General features: G+C 43.0%; 1 protein-coding gene across 1 annotated transcript in view; it reads right to left on the minus strand.

Moving 5' to 3' along the window:
- The window catches only part of RRM1 (ribonucleotide reductase catalytic subunit M1), an 848556-nt gene that overhangs the window by 642715 nt on the left and 186370 nt on the right, over nt 1–19471 (minus strand). Inside the window, exon 9 of the mRNA XM_044073038.1 lies at nt 1255–1338. Coding sequence (XP_043928973.1) covers nt 1255–1338 — 84 coding nt within the window. The remainder of the gene's footprint in view (nt 1–1254; nt 1339–19471) is intronic.

The following is a 19471-nucleotide window of genomic DNA, read 5'->3' on the forward strand; positions in this document are numbered from 1 at the left end:
AAAATATACAGACATTTAATAGTGAGTTGATTAAATTTAGCACAAAACTGACAGCAAGGAACGTTGTGGTCAGGGCCTAGACAAGGAATACAGTACAAATGAAAACCCTTGAGGTATTTGCTTCCCACAAGTAATGCAATTAACTTTTACGGACATCTGTAAGGAGCAAGAGTTTCCCCAACAGGGCACTTGGCTTTTAGTTGAAGCCTTTGGTTCTGAAACTCGAAAATGAAAAATTCGAGAGTCTGCCGACAGGCACTTGCAAACTGCTTCTGCTTCGGGCACCGCGTGGCAAAAAAAAAAAAAAAAAAAGACTGATGTAATGGTGTCAGCTGCATGTTTTATACCCCTGATGACCTGATGTCAAGGAAGGGACAGCAACAGAGGCAGTACCCAAGACCTTGTTAATCAGGCCGACTGATTGCAACCTGCCAGCAGATTACCCAATGACTGCAACAGTGAAACATGAACATCCTCAAGACTTGATAGGATTCCTCTACAGACCACTCATGACACGCCTCAACTATAAAACTATTCTGAAAAGCAAAATTGTGCTCCAGGAGCAAGGATGATCCAAAGTGTTACTGGCCATATCAGAGAGTTAGGCAAGTAGAACAAGTACTGGCTAATACAGTTCAGGGCTGTGATAAAATTGAATCCTATGCTAGCAGTAGCAGTTTTGCAAGAGACTTGCACAGCATTATTTATGGACAAGTTAGAAGCATCTCCACTATCTACTGCCAAGTCCCTCAGATGTAGAAAACCTTAAGGTGAAACGCAGCTTGGCATACAACTAGAGAGCACAGCTGTCTGTGGAAGTTGTGTGAAATGCTTGTGAAGCACTGAAGCTTCAAACTAACCTCTGAAAATTTGTAGCGAGAAAGACAAAAAAAGATCTCAAACTTGTACAAAAGGCAGATACCAAGGGGCAGGAGAAACCACAAAGCATAAAGAGTCAGTCTCACCCCACACAAGGAAATGCTTAGCCAAGGATTATGCACACTAGCAGCTAAACTGCAGAGCCTACAGTTGCCACTTCACTATAATCTATAATATTCACCAGCCAAACACTGATCGGCACTTCAATCCCCCAAGAATAGTCAAACACAGAAAGCCACATATTCCCAGCTTCATAGCTGAAATAAAACTCTGCCAGGAACTATTGCAAAAATACCAACAGCCAAAGCTTAAATATAAATATTGTGACTGCATGCTCATGCAAACTGCAATATAGAAAATGTTTTAAAGTCTTACCTTGTTACCTCCCTGATCCACATAGCGTGCGGTGTTGTTGTAAACCCTCAGCATTGGAACAAGGCCATTAGAATTCCCATTAGTCTAAAAAAAACACAAGCGTCAATATAGCACACTCCTTTAGTCAGCAGTTTTAGCACAGAAACTGGCTTTCACACAGAACTTGCACTCTTAACAGAACATACATTTAACCTTAAGGTTAGCATATCGATTATTCTAGAAACTGGCAAAAAACTGACAAGATTTGTAAAATTATGCAGAGTACTTTGACGAGCTGTTCTTAGAGCAACAGATTTTCTTTACCAAAAGCAACTGCCATATTATATAGACTAACAGATTGCCAAGTTACCCACCTATTGGCTCCATGCAAAAAGCATATTGGCGTTGAGTGCAAAGTACACGTAGTCAGTGTTCCTCAAAAACTGAGGCACTCATGACTTGTAGCAATGCTAAGCAGAACATATCTTAAGCAATTTCATAGGCCAACAGATAACTCAATGCTACAGGGAAGACCATCTTTAAAGCCTCCTGCACGGTTAGCCTCACTGCATGTCAAATCGGCCAGAAGAGACCATGAATGTCTGGCTTTTGCTTATAAGCACAAAAAAAAATAAAGTTGCAATTTTTCCATTGGTTGGTCTACATAAATCCAAGTTGTGACAAGGTCTCTGCCTACACCACAGCAGCAGGACATCTACCAGTCTTACTGCATCAGTGTTTGATTTTACTGATCCTACATCCTGACAAACCACCATGCATACTGTATGGTCATCCAACTGGTTATACAGGCAGTATGGGAAGGAGGCTAACTGGTTTGGGAAGCTCGGTTGCTTGTTACCAGCTTAAGCATCAGCTCTATGTAACCAAGATCATACAACTGCTGACAAACAGCCAACCTTCCTTGAAGAAACCTCCACCCCCAAATCTCCAAGGTGAACACGCTTGTGTTAAAATCACTCCCATCAGCTAATCCTGTACCCTGGTTATTATAATCAAAGTTATCAGGGTTGCAGTCAATGCTTCATCTCTTTGCACCATGAAACATTGCTCCCTATTACAGGAAAAAGTCACCAGATGTACATGGACAAACCTTGTGCTTAAAGCTACCAGAACACCAGGTTTACTCCATTAAAGACAGCAAAACCTAGTACAGATTTCCTGCACTGCCAACTTTTCATAACCTGGTTTAAAGAGAAAGCCTCCCTATACAATATGAAGTGAGAAACAAGGTTCTAGCAAAACAGTAAATTTCACAACCTCACTGTCGCAGTTTGCTGGGGAGTACTCTTCATGCTTGTACCCTTGCTTCAACTTTCTGCTGTACTTTTGAAAGAAATAAAGATACCACAAATTGGAAAGTTTATATCCACTTTTTGTTATGCTTAATGTTTGCAGTTTCAGTAACTGCAACTGTCCCTGGACTCAAAGGGAACCCTTCCTAAAGGAGGTATTTTACCAAGGAATCTACATGTAACTGAATATTTATATGAAAAATTAGTTTATTGGAAAGCTGCGTTTGCCAGCTTAGTGGAACAAGGATGCATCCAAAGCCATCACAATCCCCTATGAAAAACTGACCTGGCGTGTAGGTCTTTAGCAGAGTAGCTCAAGGCTATGAGCAAAGTAGCAGCATCCTGCAGTCCTGTTCACTCCCATCTGCCTATTACGCAACAGTCATGGAATCGTGGCGTGCCCCATAAGGAGCTTGCACAAAATGTTTAAAATGGAGCCACAATTAAACTGCAGTGAGCACTGGGCAATTCAAATAAAGATGGAAAGTAAAGCTGCAAACATGAAAAAAAAGACCACTAAAATTGAATTAGACTGACTGACCAAAGTGCCCTGGATGAAAATACCAATCCCCAAAAAGTTGGGTAGGAACTGACTATCTTTCCTAAAAACTAGAAAGAAATGAGCTACTTGCCCCAAAATGCATTAGAAACTGGGAAAACTGATGGAGGCACATTTGATTTCTTTTTGCAATGGTGGGTAGATGTAGGTCAACAAACTAGTCCAAGGAAAAAGTATTGTGGCCTTGCCAAAACAGGAATGTATGCTAGACCACTAGGACTAGAAAACAAGTATATAGCTATGAAAGTTCACTTTGCTCTCAAGTCAAATATGACATCACAGTAACTACACTGGCCAGAAAGCCAGTAAGAGGAAAGAAATATCTGTAAAAGTGTCAAGACCACCGAAATCAGTGCTGCTTAACACTGCAGTTCTCAACTACTGCAGATTACAAGAGAATGCTGCATTTTAAATAGGAAGCCTGACAAGCAGTAGCGTGATGGGTGGTCTTAGATTACCGAAAAATAGAGTAGCGGACCTCAGTACAAAAGCATAAAGTCCTCTACTAGAGAAGAGAAGTAGAAGCAATACTACCCATGTGAATGCTTGATCCTTGAGCATTACACACAAGTCTGCATTCATTGCAGTTTCCCATTCTGAGTTGCTGCTTGCAAGTTTTAGTATGCGGTCAGTAAAAACTTTGGGCACAAGTAAACTGATGTCTGGGAACAATGGGATTCCCCTTGCAAAAGATGTTTAAGTCCAAAGCTTTAGTCAGATTAACCCTGTTGTAGCCCTCAAGTACTTACTGTAAACATGACAACTAGCAGATAATGTTTGTAGAAGTTCAGGTTTTTCCTCCCAACTTAAATGTTTCCTCAGTCCTACCCTAAATGAAACATTTTCAAGGCCAAGCTATCCACACTTGTCCCAGGCTGGTTTGCAAATGGTACATGTTAAATTTAGCCATTGCTTAATTCAACTTCAGTGATCTATCCCTCAGAGTCCAATAACTGGACAGTTTGAGCTCCCCCCTCATTCTAACCATGTCTTGATGTCATGGTGGAAAGGATTAGTTTGCTTTTGGCCAATTAATAACCTAACTTCTACTGCAGCCAAAAACTGAAGCACACAGTCTTTACAGGCATCCAACTAGTCACCTCAGGCATAACACCTAACAAAGCTCTATGAGGGAAACTAGGGCTTCTGATGAAGCCAGCAAGAGATGGGGAGATAGCACAGGCATTCCAACAGTTCTGAATGCCCTGCAAAGGGAGAAGAGGGTGGACTACTGCAGTCCAAACATTAAAACTGATAGCAGTTATACAATTTAGAGAATTACTGCTGCAGTCAAACTTAAGGGTAGACTCCCAGAGCACTTCCACTGCAAGGTAGTGGCCTAGGACCACTAAAGCCACCAATAGTTTGATGTAATACCCAGGGCTGCAGTGCCTGCAGGTGGTTACATTTTTAATCTAGAGCACCTCTGATCAAGTGGCATACTTGAAAGCCATGCAAGTCTATAGACATTTGTATGATTTTAGACATTGGAATTACTATGCTAAATGCTTAAGTGCTGATCAGCTACACACTTTCGACCATTTAAAATTGGACTAGACATACCAATCCCCACATCTACCCACTCAACCTTTACACTCAAGCCCATCCCCACTACCTATATCAGATCTCTGCTCAGTAAACTAAAACCATGTTCCCCCCTTCTGCTAACACCTCTGACTTAAACTTGCAGCAAATCTCCATACTTAATGGATAAGCCCAAGAATACAATCCCTGGAATAAATTGTTATTCCTCCACATAAAGGAGGAAACTGCTAACCCCTCTAATTTCTGACCTATTGCTATCCTCTCTCATGTATACTGCACGATATCTAAAGCCTCTGAGAGTCTCCCACAACTTATTTCTGTCCAAACTATACAACCTTAAATCGCCAACTCTACTCTGCTGGTTCTCCAGCTACCAGACCTCCCAACCATAACAAATTACTCCGTTTTAACAGTTTTGGGATCAAATAATGGGGTGCCATGATTCCACAAGTGGCACCCCTTCCATTTCAGATTTTCCCAGCTAAGCCTTTCCCTGCATTTTGAGCAGTCATCACATGCGAGAGGTCAGCTCAGTCAGCCTGTCTGAATTGAGCTCACGTATGCATTTCCAGCTGGCTGTTTGAATGGATCTGCAGGCAAAAGGACTTGTCTGCTGGGTACTACTACTACTGCTGAGCTTGTGAGAGCAGGACTTATCTTCTGGGCTGCCTGCATCAGGAAGAGACTTGCTGCAGATCTGGGCTGCTTCAGGAAGGGACTTGCTCCAGAGCTTGTGCGAGCAGGACTTGCATTATGCTGCTTAAGGTAGAAACCTGGTGCGGTTGTGCACTTAAATACAAATAAATTGCTAAACATTTTATACACACACACACACACACACACACACACACACACACACACACACACACACACACACACACACACACACACACACACACACACACACACACACACACACACACACACCCCCCAGAGGAGAAAATGCTAGATAGTAAGGAAAGACACCCCATTAAGACACTAATTTCATTAAGCCTTAAAAATGCATGGTGGCATGCTGGCCATCAAAAATAAATGCTTTAGTCAGAAAGGAATTGGACAGCAGCTTGACTGCACGCTAACATTTCATTAAACAGAAAATGAACCCTTCCTGTATAATGCTCACCACTTTTACTACATTATCTTCCGAGAGGCATCTCTAACACAAAACTACAAATCATTATTAAAATGCAGAGAGTGGCAGATGTATTTCTTTGTTATACTTTGATAGGCCATTAAGTATTTATCGAGTTTCAGTGGCAAAAATATAAAAACAAGCATCTGAGAGGATAGCTACCTATCAAGACTCATTAGTAATGGGCACAATGCTTGATAAGTTTGTAAAGATTAGTTAAATCTTCAGTACACAAGTTGAATTGTTCAGAAATAAAATGATGTTTGAAGGTAGGGAAACAAATGACTGTTCTGATTGCTCGTGTTAGCTTGTTTAATCTTGACTGCTCAGTTCTTTTTCCTGAATAAAGTGTTGAGACATTCAATGACCTGTATAAAACATGAAACAAAATATAAACTATGACATATTGGTGCATATTTTGAGCTAGTGGGTTTAAAATAGTGACTGATGAAACTAGGCTAATAAATTTAAACAAATTGTCAACATTAGTATTACTGGATCTGTAAAACAAATTATGTTTATTTTCTCTGCTATACAATCCAAGCCTTGTTTTTTTAATAAAATGCATTATACTTTCTGAAGTGTAAGGGATGTGTAAGTAAATGCCCCAGGTGAATACAGCTGGAGGCTAGAGGTACTCAGGCTCAAAGCTGAACACTGTTTAGGGTAAATGGGGTGAAATAGCCAGGTAATTGGACACTGGAATGGCAAGGCTGTAGGGGGACTGATGCCATATTTAGGTTGCCTGTGTTGCATTTGAAAGCTGGTATCCCACAATTTCACTGGAGTGGGTGGGGTTATGGAATTATGAATGCAAATTTTATGATAAATCAGCATACAGATTTGTACCTATTTTTAATGGGCCTTGTTCATATTTTTGATGTTTCAAGGCAGAGGTATGCTAGCTACTTAACAGATTTGTCTTTGAAATGGCTTTCTGCATCTTCCCCCTTTCCTTCCAGTCTATGGTCGAGTTCCAAGGCACCAGTCTTGGATCCCTCAACATTTTCACTAATGTATCAAGCCTGTCCTCACTCCTCTACTATGCTGAGGACTCAGTTTATACCTCTGACAACCTACCCCACCTTCTCACCCTTACCCAAGAATCTCCCCACTCAGAAAAATTGCCAGCTTCCAACTCCACCTCCTCAACCCAAACAAAACTATCCTCTTCCTCCTTAAATCCCTCCAATACCTCTACTTTCACCTCACTAAAAACGGTTGAACCACACACAAAGCTGTTAAGGGTTGTAAATATTTCAATCTACACATTCAAAACTGCATTAAATTAGAGACCATCCAAAAATTAGGCCTACTTCATAGAACAAAATTCCTGACAAATTAAGCCAATCACAAGCCTACCTCCTACTCCCCCTACTTTGTGGCACTTATCCTCACTAGCCTTCCATTAATCTTTTGTCCAAGCTTGAACTTTTATACTAAGTTAGCCACCAACTATTTTGCTCACACCACTGCCTCAAACCTTACCTGGCTTAAATTTCACCAACTGCTTTTGCACCCATCTTTCTCACCCACTCCATATTAAACACCACTCCTGTCCTGCTCTAGCCTCATTGCACCCTATATTCCTTACACTTCAGTTGGGACCAATTGCTCCTTCAGAGCTACAAACCAAACAAAACCCAACTTAACCATCCATCCCTCCCCTCTCTAACACCCCTCTAGTCTCCTCCAAATTGCCTTCTCATCCTCTTCCCCAGAGATTCTCAAATGGTGTAGTGGTAAATTGCTCTATGGTGTACAGGGCCCTGGGTTCAAGTATTGGCAGGGCCGATTTACAGTTCAGATGGTGTAGATGCACGACAATCTCAATTTCCTTCAAATTTCTAAGCCGTCTAAGTGTAATAATGACTACCTGACATCACTGAAAATACAAGGTCATTTTACAGAATTATACTTTAAAGTACAAAGTTCACCTACAATGTCAGTTATGTTCTACAGAATCTTTGTATTGTACTCAGTGCGTGATTTAATAGTCAATTATAAAAATGGACACAATACAGTATCTACCTTTCAGGAGCTTCAGGTTTTTACTGAAAACTGACATCTCTCCAGCCAGACTAACCTGGTCAAATGTCAAATAAAGCTCCTTAGTACTCTTATTTTGTAGGTCCATGTCTAGAAGTTTGGACATGCACCAGCAGTGAATCTCATGTGCTAGGAATATTCTCTGCTGGTGTGCAACGAGTATATTTATGAAGGGATATGGGGGATGCAGGGGACTTTTCCTCCTGCAAATAAACTCTGAAGATGCATTTGACATCAGCGAAAGCAGTTTCAATATTTTGTAAGTCTTGAAGTATGCTAGACAGGAAAATGAACCAGAATCCTGGAGAATTAAGGGCCAGGTGGCTGCTTCTAAATTCAACTAGTAGGAAGCTCCTTCATGAAAATTACCACAGTGGCTATGCATCTAGGTGAAATAACTGCTCCTAGTAACTGCCTTCTGAACTTGTGGCAGACTAGCGCCACAAACTACAAAGTAAAATTTGCTTATTTGAAAACCCCCGCATTTCTAGTCTTTGGTGCTGACCAAGTAGTACCTCAATTGGCTGCACATCCAAATGATACATCATTCCCCTTTGTTTTGCAGCCTGGAAAAGTGAGCAACCTGATAAGGGCAACTGCTGACTTGTCATGAAATTGTTGGCAAACAAACCCCATTTGCACAAAAAGGTTTTAAAAGGGCCTGTAATTTATAAGATGACTAAGGAAGCTGCCAGATGCAATCTTCCACATTTACCCGGTGGCTCAAAGGAAGTATTGGAAATATTGGAACTTGTCTGAGATTTGGAATGCTTTGCTAGGTTTAAAAAGGTCCCAGTGTCTGTCAGCCATTCCCATTGGGAGTTTCCCCATCAGTTGGAGGGACTTAGATGTAGACCTAGACAGGATTTCCTCTGACCAGAAAAAATTTGGGATCCCTACCCTGATGTAGACCTAAACAGGATTTCATCTGCTCAGAGAAAATCTGGGATCCCTAGGAAGAGGCAGGGTTCATAGGGAGGGGAAGATTCATAGCCTTGCTTTAGACACTATACAAACCTTAAAGACAGACCACTTTCACAAAAGACATTATGTACTCACCATAACGTTCCATGTGAGTTCATATCACCTTCATTCTTAGATGGGTTTGGAGCCGATCCTCGGCTCAGCATCTGTCTACTACAAAGCTAGAGGTCTTCAGACAGCTCTAGGCCAAGTCCCTATCCCATGATGCACCTAGAGTTACCTCAGATCTGCAGTCTTTAAAGACACCATATGCCCTTGTATCACTTTTTAGGTAAGTGATAGAAAGACAAAGCAACCATGATAAAGCTAGTATCGCAGTCCTCAAAAAACCCTGGAGGAAGTAGGAGGGTGGGAAATAAGAATGAAGGCGAGATGAACTCGCATGGAACATTATGGTGAGTACATAACTTCTTTGTGAAGTTCTATCTCGCCATTCATCCTTACAGATGGGTAGTGCCCCAATCACCAACGTTCGCAGGTGGCTCACAGGAGTGTGTTTTTTTAGGACAGTAGAACCAAAGGAGGCCCTGTCCCTGGAGGCCCCATCAACTTTGTAATGAGTGATAGAGATATGAGGTTTTGACCAATTGTCTGCTGCACAATATTGTCTATAGGAAGCCTAGCAGAAAAAGTAGAGAATGTGGACACTGCTCTGGTAGCATGAGCCTTAGCTGTGTTGTAGGGTTAAATTGCATCATTTTCACTTGGATGCCAAACAGTTTTTGCCACTGGCATACCTTTCCTAGAATCTGAGAAGGAAACATTGTTCTGATCTGAATTCTGGTTCTATCCAGATAGAATCGGAGCTGTAGTACAGTTGTGTACACTTACCATAAATGTAGATGTTCGTATATTCACTGTTGCAGTCATTACATTTGGGTTATTTGCTTGCAGTAGCCCTCAGGCAGCCTGATTAACAAAGTCTTGGATCCTGCTTCGGTTGCTGTCCCTTCCCTGACATCAGGTAGTCAGAGATATAAAACATGCAGCAGACGCCATCAGTTTTTCTTGCCCCATATGTCAGGTTCCCCCCTAATGGGAAGGAATTTAATCTATAAATGCAAGGATACACCTCCAAAAAAAGCAAATCCACTAAAAAGCTTTTAGAGCATACACACCAAAAAGCTTTGAGCATAGTGAGAGTACAAATATAGCCAAAAGGGGATGGAGGGAGGGTATCCAGGACTGCAACAGTGAACACACAAACATCTACATTTACAGTAAGTGTACACAACTGTACTATGTTCGTGTTTCACTGTTGCAGTCATTACATTTGGGTAGATTCCCAAAGCTAAGGTTGGGAGGAGGAATTTAAATAGAATTAGGACCAGCTATAAGGCCCTGCAAGACTGCAGTGGCAAAACCAGCTTTGGATTTAAGAGAAAATTGGCAAATACTTGGTGAATGTACAGAACTCCAGGTAGCAGCTTCTAGGATGTCCCAAGTAAGGACACCCCTGAGAGGCTGTAGAGGTAGATCCAGCCCAGGTTGAATGGGGTCCGATGCCCTGTGGGATAGGTTTTCCATGGTGCTTATAGCAGAAATTAATGCAGTGGCCTATCCATTTTGAAATGGTTTTGAAATAGCTTTCCCGTCACTGCAGCAAATGCCACCAGCAGTTCAGATTTCCTTTGAGGTTTAGTCCTGTCCAAGTAGAACCTAAGCTGTGTGCACATCTAAAGAGTGCAGTATCCGTTCCCCTTTGTTCCAAGGGTTAGGAAGGAAGGTTGGCAAATGAAAGGACTAAGAGCCACACTGAATACCACCTTTGGCATGGAGGGATTGGTTCTGAGGGACACCCTGCCCGCATGAAAGATGAAAGGTTCCAATGTCATAAGGGCCTGTAATTCAGATACCCTTCTTGCAGAAGTGATTGCTAAAAAGAAAGCTTTTCCAGAAAAGAAATGTTAAATCTGCAGGAGTAGCTGGCTCGAAAGGACGAGTGAGTTTCTCCAAGACAAAGTTAAGATCCTAGGCTTGACTTTGCGCTCTCCTGGATGGCCTTAAATTTTTAGCCCCTCTGAGGAACTGCTTGAGCAGTGGGTGAGAAGAGGGGAGGCTCTGTGCTATAATGAGCCGAAATGGCAGACATTAATTTTTATGGAAAAAATTACGAGCCCTTATAAAGCATCTCGGTAAAGTATTGTAGAATCGGAGGTAAACTGGGCACTGCTGAGTTCATTCCTTCAGACTGGTTCCAGGCACAGAATATTTTTCATTTTGCAGCATAAGATTTTCTAGTACTAGGCCTCCTTGCCTCTAAAATGATATCCATCACTGATTTACTGAGGGATGGTAAAGGAGAGATTAGGTAATTAGACAGGCTGCTAGATTCAGGGTTTGCAGCTGAGGGTACAGAATCTGGTTCTCCTGCTAAGACAACAGGGAAGGAGTCTAAGGCAGTTGCCATGGAGCCAAGCACAACACACTGCGCAAGAGTGGGTTCCAGTGTTGGCGAGGTCAGTCCGGTGCAATTAAAATTGTCCTTAGCTTGTCCTGTTTGATCTTTAGTAGTACCTTGGAGAGCAGAGGAAGAGGGAAGGCAAACTGAGGTTTTGCCAGCTGAATAGAGCATCCACTTTCTAAGCTAGCTTGTGGGGAATCCTTGTGCAAAATTTGTCCAGTTGATGGTTCGGGGGGGGGGGGGAGGCAAACCGGTCTATATCTGGGCCCCCCATTTGCTTGTCAACATGTTGAAAATCCTTGGTTTTAGTTTCCACTCATGTGGGTTCATGAGGTTTCTGCTTAGTCTGCCAGTGTATAGTTTTCCTGGCAGGAATTTAGCTTTTAGATTCACTTGGAAGCTCAAGGCAGTGTTCCACAATGCCATGGCTAGTCTGCAGAGGGGGTAAGAATGTGTACCCCCTGCTTATGTACCACATGACAGTGGTGTTGTCCATCTTTACCATTAGTTGTCCTGGAAGAATGTGGTCCTTTAAGGCTGTCAGAGCATTCTGTACAGCTAACATGTCCTTTTGATGTGCAGGTGCATTTGACTTTGGTTCCGTTTGCCCTGAATGCACTTCCCTGTCAGGTGAGCCTCCCATGCATAGTCCAATGCATCTTAAGATTTGGGCAGCAGGGGGTAATGTGAATGGTACCATGTTTTGGTGGCAGGCCTCTGCCCAAAGGAACTCTAGGCATAGACAAGGAGTTATAGGAATCCTTGCTTCTAGGGCTTGTGAATGTTTACACCATAGGCTTTTGAGATAGCCTTGTAGTTTCCTCATATGCAGCCTTGCATAAGGAATTAGAATACAGGTGGCCATGAACCCCAAGGCTTGCAGTATTTGCCTTGCAGATAGCTGGGTTTTTGTGGCCACTTGTCAAATGAATCAGTTTCTCTAGCGTGAGGAAAGATCTGGGAAGTTGTATTCAAGCTTGCTCCCAGGAATATAATTTGTTGACAGTGTACCAGGTGGGATTTCTATTTTTGTTTATGGTGAACCCCAGACAAGTCAGTACCCTATGAACAAAGGCCAAATGATTCAAAAGAATGCCCTTGCTTTCTGCCAGAATTAGACAATCTTCCAGGTATGGGTATATCTCAATATTTCTTTGCCTGCAAAATGCAATGACTGGAGCTATGAACTTTGTGAATACCCTGGGTGCAGTAGATAAGCCAAAGGGCAGTGCAGAGGACTGATGGTGCATGTAGCCCACTTTGAAGCTTTGGTATCTTCTGCAAGACTTCCTGATAGAGATGTGAAGGTATGCTTTTTAGTGTTTCCAACCATGCATCCTTGCCTAGCATAGGAAGCAGCTGAAGTCAGCCTTTTGAACTTTGGCATCACCAGGTGTTTAGAATAGAAAGGTCCAGGATAGGATGCCATGTATTGCCTTTTCTGGGAACCAGAAAAAAAGTCTCCATAGAAACCTTGTCCCTTTTTCTCTTCTGGTACAAACTGAATAGCCCCCATGCTTGAGAGCAAGTACTTTATTTTGGGCTTCTGTCCACTGATTTGGGGGTAGATCTGGCCACCCCGCTTGGTGTTGGTAAAGTGTGCAAGCGAAATCTGTATCCTTGGGACACTATTTAAAACCCATTTGCCCTGGGTAATGAGTTCCCAGTTTTTGGCCTGCAGACCAATCTTTCCGCCTAAAGGAGCATTCAGTTGGGAAGTGCTAGGAAGTTTTAAAAGCAAGTCAGTTTTCCATAGGGGGAGTCTTCGTACTCCCTGATTTGGGTGCAGAAACCCCCCACTGCTTAGACTTGCGTGCCCCCAGGGACTGAAACCTGGGGTTTCTGCTGTCTGGGTTTGGCTTAAGACCTGGAGGGGCGGGAAAGGACCAATTCTTAGAGAGCCAGTGCCTACTAAATCTAGGAGTAGGCACTTAATCTTTAGCAGTTTGCATAGATTTAGCTTTATCTTCCAAAGAACTTCCTCAGCCTGGTTGCCAAACAGGAGGTCCTGATTTAAGGGAGCATCCAACAATTTAGCTTCAACATGATCAGGCAAAGATTGCTCCATAAGCCAAGCATGCCTTCTGAGCACAGACCCAAGTAACAGCAGCACTGCAAGAGGCCTCCAATGAATCAAATCCACATTGCAAAGTATGTTTTCCAATCAGTTTAGCAGAAAGCATTAAATCCTGTAATTTTCTGCAGTCAGGAATCCTTTTCTGTTTAAGCAATCCAATAACATGTTGCTGATACTTTAACATATGAAACTGGCAGTTCATGAAACTGGCAGTTTAAAATCCTAACAGCCAAGGTTGCAGAAGTGTAAACCACCTTACCCCCCATCTATCCAGCGCCCTGGAGTGCATTAGAAGAGGTATGATTTTCAGCAGTAGAAGCCTTAATGCCCTTGGGTCCCTGTGAAATAGTCTCTGGATCTGCAATAGTATTTTTAAAAAGGAACTTCTGAGAATCAGGAACCCTATAATATCAGACAGATTTTCTGGGAGCAGGAAGCAAAGAATCAAGTGCCAAACTAGATTCTGAAAAAGCAATAATCTAGTACGAGGAATAGCTAAAGGCCTATGCTGAGGCAGGAGTAAGAAATCCCGAAGTCAGACAGAAAAATCCTGGCTTTCCCAGTGGAAATGCTCCCTTAGAGTATGCAAGGATTCACCAAGAGAATAATCCTCTGGAGGAGAGGAGGGAATAGAGTCCTCTGCATCGAATCCTCACAAGTAGACAAGGGCAAATCCAGATCAGAAGAAATCAAAAAAATTAGAATCCTGGTCAGAAGATTAATAAACTTCAGTCCTAGGTCTCTTAGAAGGGGGAGGTTAGCTTCCCCTGATTAGAGTTATAAGATCTTCAGCCATTTTTTTTTTTTTTTTTTTTTTTTTTTAGGCATAGAGACCCGAGCATGCGGCTCCAAAACCATCCAAGGTAGAGACATCCGTAGGTTCCATAGTTGAAGCATCTCACGGCATACCAGACTCAGAATGGGTCTCAGTAGAGGCCTGCGACTCAACAGGCAGAGGCTGCAAAAGTGCCAGAGTACTGGCAAACTGGCAACAAGCTTAGAAGCATAGTCAGCAGTTTTGGACCTTTGCGGCCTGTCTTTGCAGTTTTTCAAAATCCCAGTAGTCAGATGGCCAAGACTACATTTCTGGATAATTAAACCAAGAACAGAAATATTTAGAGGCAAAAATATACAGACTACTGATAGTGCGCAGATTAAAGCGCAAAACCTACAAAGCGCAAAACCTACAGGAAGTTACGTCGTGGTCAGGGCCGAAGCAAGGAATACAGTACGAATGAAAATCTGAGGCATTTGCTTTCCACAAATAATGCAATTAACTTACTGACATCAGTAAGGAGCAAGAAAAAGTTTAACAGGGTAATTGGCTTTAGTTGAAGACTTCGGTTCTGTAACTCTAAAATGAAAATTTCAGGAGTCTGCCAACCAGCACTTGCCAACTGCTTCTGCTTCGGGCAACGCATGCAAGAAAGACTGATGTAATGGCGTCTGCTGCATGTTTTATACCTCTGACATCATGGAAGGAGACACAGCAACCAAGGCAGGTCCCAAGACTTAAATCAGACTGACTAAGGGCTACTGCAAGCAGATAACCCAAATGTAATGACTGCAACAGTGAAACACTAAGATCAAGCTTGTGCAGCATATACTCCAAGTTCTTGGTGTTTGAACACAAATCTACAATTTGGTTAAGGTTAGCTTCAATACAAACTAAGAATGCAGGATTTATTCGCAGTGACTTTCAGCATGAAAAACCAAATAGAGGTTTTATGGACAAGGCCTGTAGTTCCAATACTCTGGGCAGAAGCGATTGCTACTAAAGATGGTCTTCCAAAACAAAAATTTCAAATTACATGAGGAAGCTGGCTCAAAGGTGGGAGAATAATGTGTGAAAGCATAAAATTTAGGTTCCATGGGGTACAAGGGGATTTCACTGTTGGTCTGAGGTGGAAGGCCCTTTTGAGAAAGGCTTTGGATAGCTTGTGCGACATGTTAAATCCCTCAATACCAAGATACATGGCAGCAAGCTGTACCTGAATTGTAGCTGCCGCCACTGCTTTGTTGAAAAGCATCGTAAAAAATTCTAATAGAGGAAATGGGGGCTTGGTAGGGATCAATGTTCTGAGAAGCAGATATAGAAAGTCTCCATTTGCTAAGGTAAAACTTCCCAGTAGAGAATTTATGAGAAGATATTAAAATATGCTGCATTTTGTTTGAGAGTTTATGGAACCTGGCCATGTTGGGAAACTGAGCAGCCAAGCTGTCAATTTTAGGGACCGAAGGGAGGGATGAAGAGCCCCTGAAGAATGAGTCAGGTCTGGAACTCAGTCTAGAATACAAGGCTCTTCCAACAGATAAAGGGGAACCAAATCTGACTAGGCCAATGAGGGCTATTAGAATGATGGTCCTTCCAGGGCTTTTGCTTTCTGTAGTACTTTGGGTATCAGGGGAATTGGTGGGAAAGCAGAGGAGACCCAGATGCCAATTGTGTACAAATCCCGTGGGGAATCGGGGCAAAGTAGCTTTTCCATTTTGTGTTCATATGAGAAGCAAAAGATTGCAGCAAGGCTGGCCCCATCTGCTGAATATTCTCTCAGCTTCTCATGAGGCAAAAAAAATTGCCTTGCTCAGTTTATCTGCAATCACGTTGGATTTCCCCAGGATGTGCACTATCAGAAAGCACTGGGTGGATGTAGCCCACTGCCATACTCTTGGGGCCTCTCGACAAAGGGGATATGACCTGGTTCCTCCTTGTTTGTTACAAGTACTAGAACACTAACATGTTAGTCTGAATTGCAATTGTCCCCAGAGGGAGTGTCCTAAAAATACTGCAACGCCAAGAGTACCGCACTCCTCTCCAGGACATTGATATGCAGATGCGCCTCTTGTTCAGGTCATGTGCCTTGGGCTGTTCTTCCTTGAAAATGCCTCCCCACCTGATCAGGGAAGCATCAGTGGTCACTGTGGTCGATGAGGGTAGGCCAAAAGGACGGCCCATTGTTACTTGGAAGGTCAACCACCACCAAAGAGCTTTCGCATGCGTTTGTTACCATGAGATGAGATATTGGGAGCTCTTGATAAGACCATTGTGTGAACAGCAGCCATTGTAGAATCTGCATGTGCATGCGACCCAACTGAATTGCTATTGCAGCTGGCATCCAACAACTTTAGCACTTCTGATGCAGGAACCTTATCTCTGGATATGTTCTGAATTTGCTGATGTAATATCCTTTTTGATGGAAGTTTTAAAGTGGTGGTTGTGTCCAATTCTGCTCCGAAAAAAACAATGTTGGGATGGCAAGGCAGATTTTTCTGAATTTATGTTAATGCCCAGTTGAATTTATGTTAATGCCCAGTTGATTGCAAAGAGTAAGTAGTGTCCCTGGCTTACCAGATTCCTGGTGGTGACTTGAGGAGCTAATATTCAAAGTACAAAACACCTGGAATCCCAAATGCCTCTGGTGAGCCATGACCACTGCCACACATTTGGTGAACTCTAAGGGCTGTAGTGAGACCAAAGGGCAGGGCTCAAAACTGGTAATGATTGGCCAGACCATCCAAGGATAATCTGTGCCTCTGGCTGGGAGCCATTTTTATATGGTAGTACACATCCTGGAGATCTAGCACATCCAGCCGTCTTTCCCTAAGGGAAGTATCGACTGAAGCGTAGCCATCCGGACCTTCGACAGATCTGTCTAGTCTGCTGAGGTCCAAAAATAGGTCTCCAGTCCCCTGTCTTTTTTGGAACTAAGAATAAAGTTCCAAATCCTGTCTTGTCTGCTGGGACTGGTTAGATGACTTAGTAATGTTTGGACCTCAAAATGTTGCTTGTTCCCTGTAAATGGGTGAAACGTCCAGGATTTTTGTTAATGGATGGGGGGGGTGAAGGGAATAAAATGTTCTCTGGAAACTACTCTGTACCCAACTGTAGTTTATTTTGAGCCAGGCGTCTGGATACAAAGAAGCAACCCCCGACCCCCTCTGCTGTGAGGGTGGAGTCTTCCATTATTGCACCCTCCTCTGCCCCTGGAGGGGGGTTCACCATGTGTGTGCCCAGAAAGGTTCACAGGGCTTTTCGGAACCACATCTTTCCTCCCTTTTGACCCTTGGGGTAGGGTCTAGTAAGGATGGAAAAATGGACTGACTGCAGACCCGTCTTTCCTTCCTGCTCACACCTGGTCAAGGTTACCTTAACTTTGGGCCCAAAGAGACTAGCCATCAAAAGGGGCGTTTACAAAGGATGACTAAGGGCTCTGCAAAGGAACATACGCGCATCCAGGAACGTCTCCAGAGTGCAAGTCCTGTACCTGCTGCCCTACTCATTCCATCAGCTGCATATGAGATTAGATGCATGGACGAGTTCACTATGGAATTGAGTAGCAAGCTGGGAGGCAACTGTCTGAAGCTCCTTCAGCTACTGTACCCTGAAGAGCATCTCCCAAGCTTTTAGGCCTCTTTGCAGTCTTGTGCAATGCATGGCAAAAGTCTCTGAACTATACATGCACTTCCCATATCTTTCCATGATCCTAGAGTGTTAGGATTAATAGAGGAAGACGTTTCACATCTTTTTGGTGGCGGTCACCACCACCATGGCATCAACAGGCACTCCCTTAGTGAGGAGAGATTTATCCTGAGGGGCAGAAAAATTTATTGGGCCTCCTAGGGACAGACTCCATGAGCTCATCGAAGGGTGGAGACACCCAAGACGTGGAGGGTTGAGACCCAAAAGCCTTCAGGACAGACTCATCTTCAGTAGGGTTTGTGGGCTTCCAGCCACCCCTCTGCTTAAGGATTTCCAATATATCTGCAATTGAGATCTCAAGAGGTGGACAGTGGGAACCCTTTTGATTCAAGTCTGTCAGATGTGAAGGACTCCTGCAGGGAGTCTAGATGCTTCCTCGCAAATTGAGACTTCAGACATTCCCACTGATTAGGTTCCCAGGAAGAGCAGAGGCCACCCAGTGCGGCTTCCTGAGGCTCAAGGTCTTTCTGCTTCAAAAGGCATCAGACAGAAGTGGACGCAGGTGCTTTTGGGGAGGATGTGGTCCTGAAGTTGTGGATGTCCTGGAGGACACTAGTCTCATGGCCTCAAAAAGCATCCCTGCGCCAATTAGGAGGAACCGCTGGATCCGAAGAAACTGATCCCCTCGGCACTGGAACAGTGGGCTCTGATCCAGATAGGAGGTGAACTCATCCAAGTAAAGGCCAAGAAGCAAAGTCTGAACAGGTCAGACTATCCTCCCTGGGCCAGACTGGCAAGCATCTGCTCCTAGACTCCTTGATGGGTGCAGAGGGTCTGAGTCAACAAAACCAATGGCACTGGAGTAGGTGCCACCCAAAGACTCCAGAATCATGAGGTCCAACTTCCTCCAGCTCTGACAGACCAGTATGGTTCGGAGGAGGAAAAGTAGATGAGTTCTCAGTTTCGAAACCACTTGGTTTGGAACAGATAAAAATTTAGCAAACGCCGGTGCCTGTAGCAGCTTCTGCACCACACGATCCAAATCTGATAGGCTAATCAAGGACAGAGATGAATGTATGGAGGGTGGTACCGACTGGAGGATAGCTGATTTTAGTACTTCGGAGACCAGTTCCAGGACTGGGGACCAGCTCCGAAAAGATAGGACGCTCTGCTCCAAAAGCTGTGGAGCAGACAAATGGTTTCTTGGATTTTAACAAATCATATGAAGCCTTAGAGGACTTTGAAGACTGGCTAGTTTTATCCTGGTCACTCAAAGCTTCCTGAAAAGATTTTAGAAGTCCTCAATGAGTTCTTTTCATGTAGTACTCTGCTAGAAAAAGAATGGCAAATGGAGCAACTCTTGCATGTGCAAGGCTCTGAGACGAGACAATTTACATGACCAGTCACCGATATTGTCCACACTTCACATTTTTTAACCCAGACTTGGGATGTTTATCTTTCTTGGTAAGCCATGCTAAATCTTTCAATACCAAAACTATCCAAATGTAGAGCAACAGTCTAATGTCAAAGAATGCACACAAATTGTAGTAATTTTAAACTATAGTAAGTAGCCCTTAAAAAAACAAATTGACTATCAATACATGTGAGCTAACTATATAAACACAATATCCAACGTCTATAAAAGCTTATGAAACACTACAAAGCTATATAAACTATACTAATATTTATATTTAAGTTTTAAAGCTATAACTATTAATATAAGTTTTAAAGCTATAACTATTAATATACAAGGAT

Source organism: Protopterus annectens, chromosome 5.part1 (genome assembly GCF_019279795.1).
Source record: "Protopterus annectens isolate FY-2018-M chromosome 5.part1, PAN1.0, whole genome shotgun sequence".
Classification (NCBI taxonomy): Eukaryota; Metazoa; Chordata; order Ceratodontiformes; family Protopteridae; genus Protopterus; species Protopterus annectens.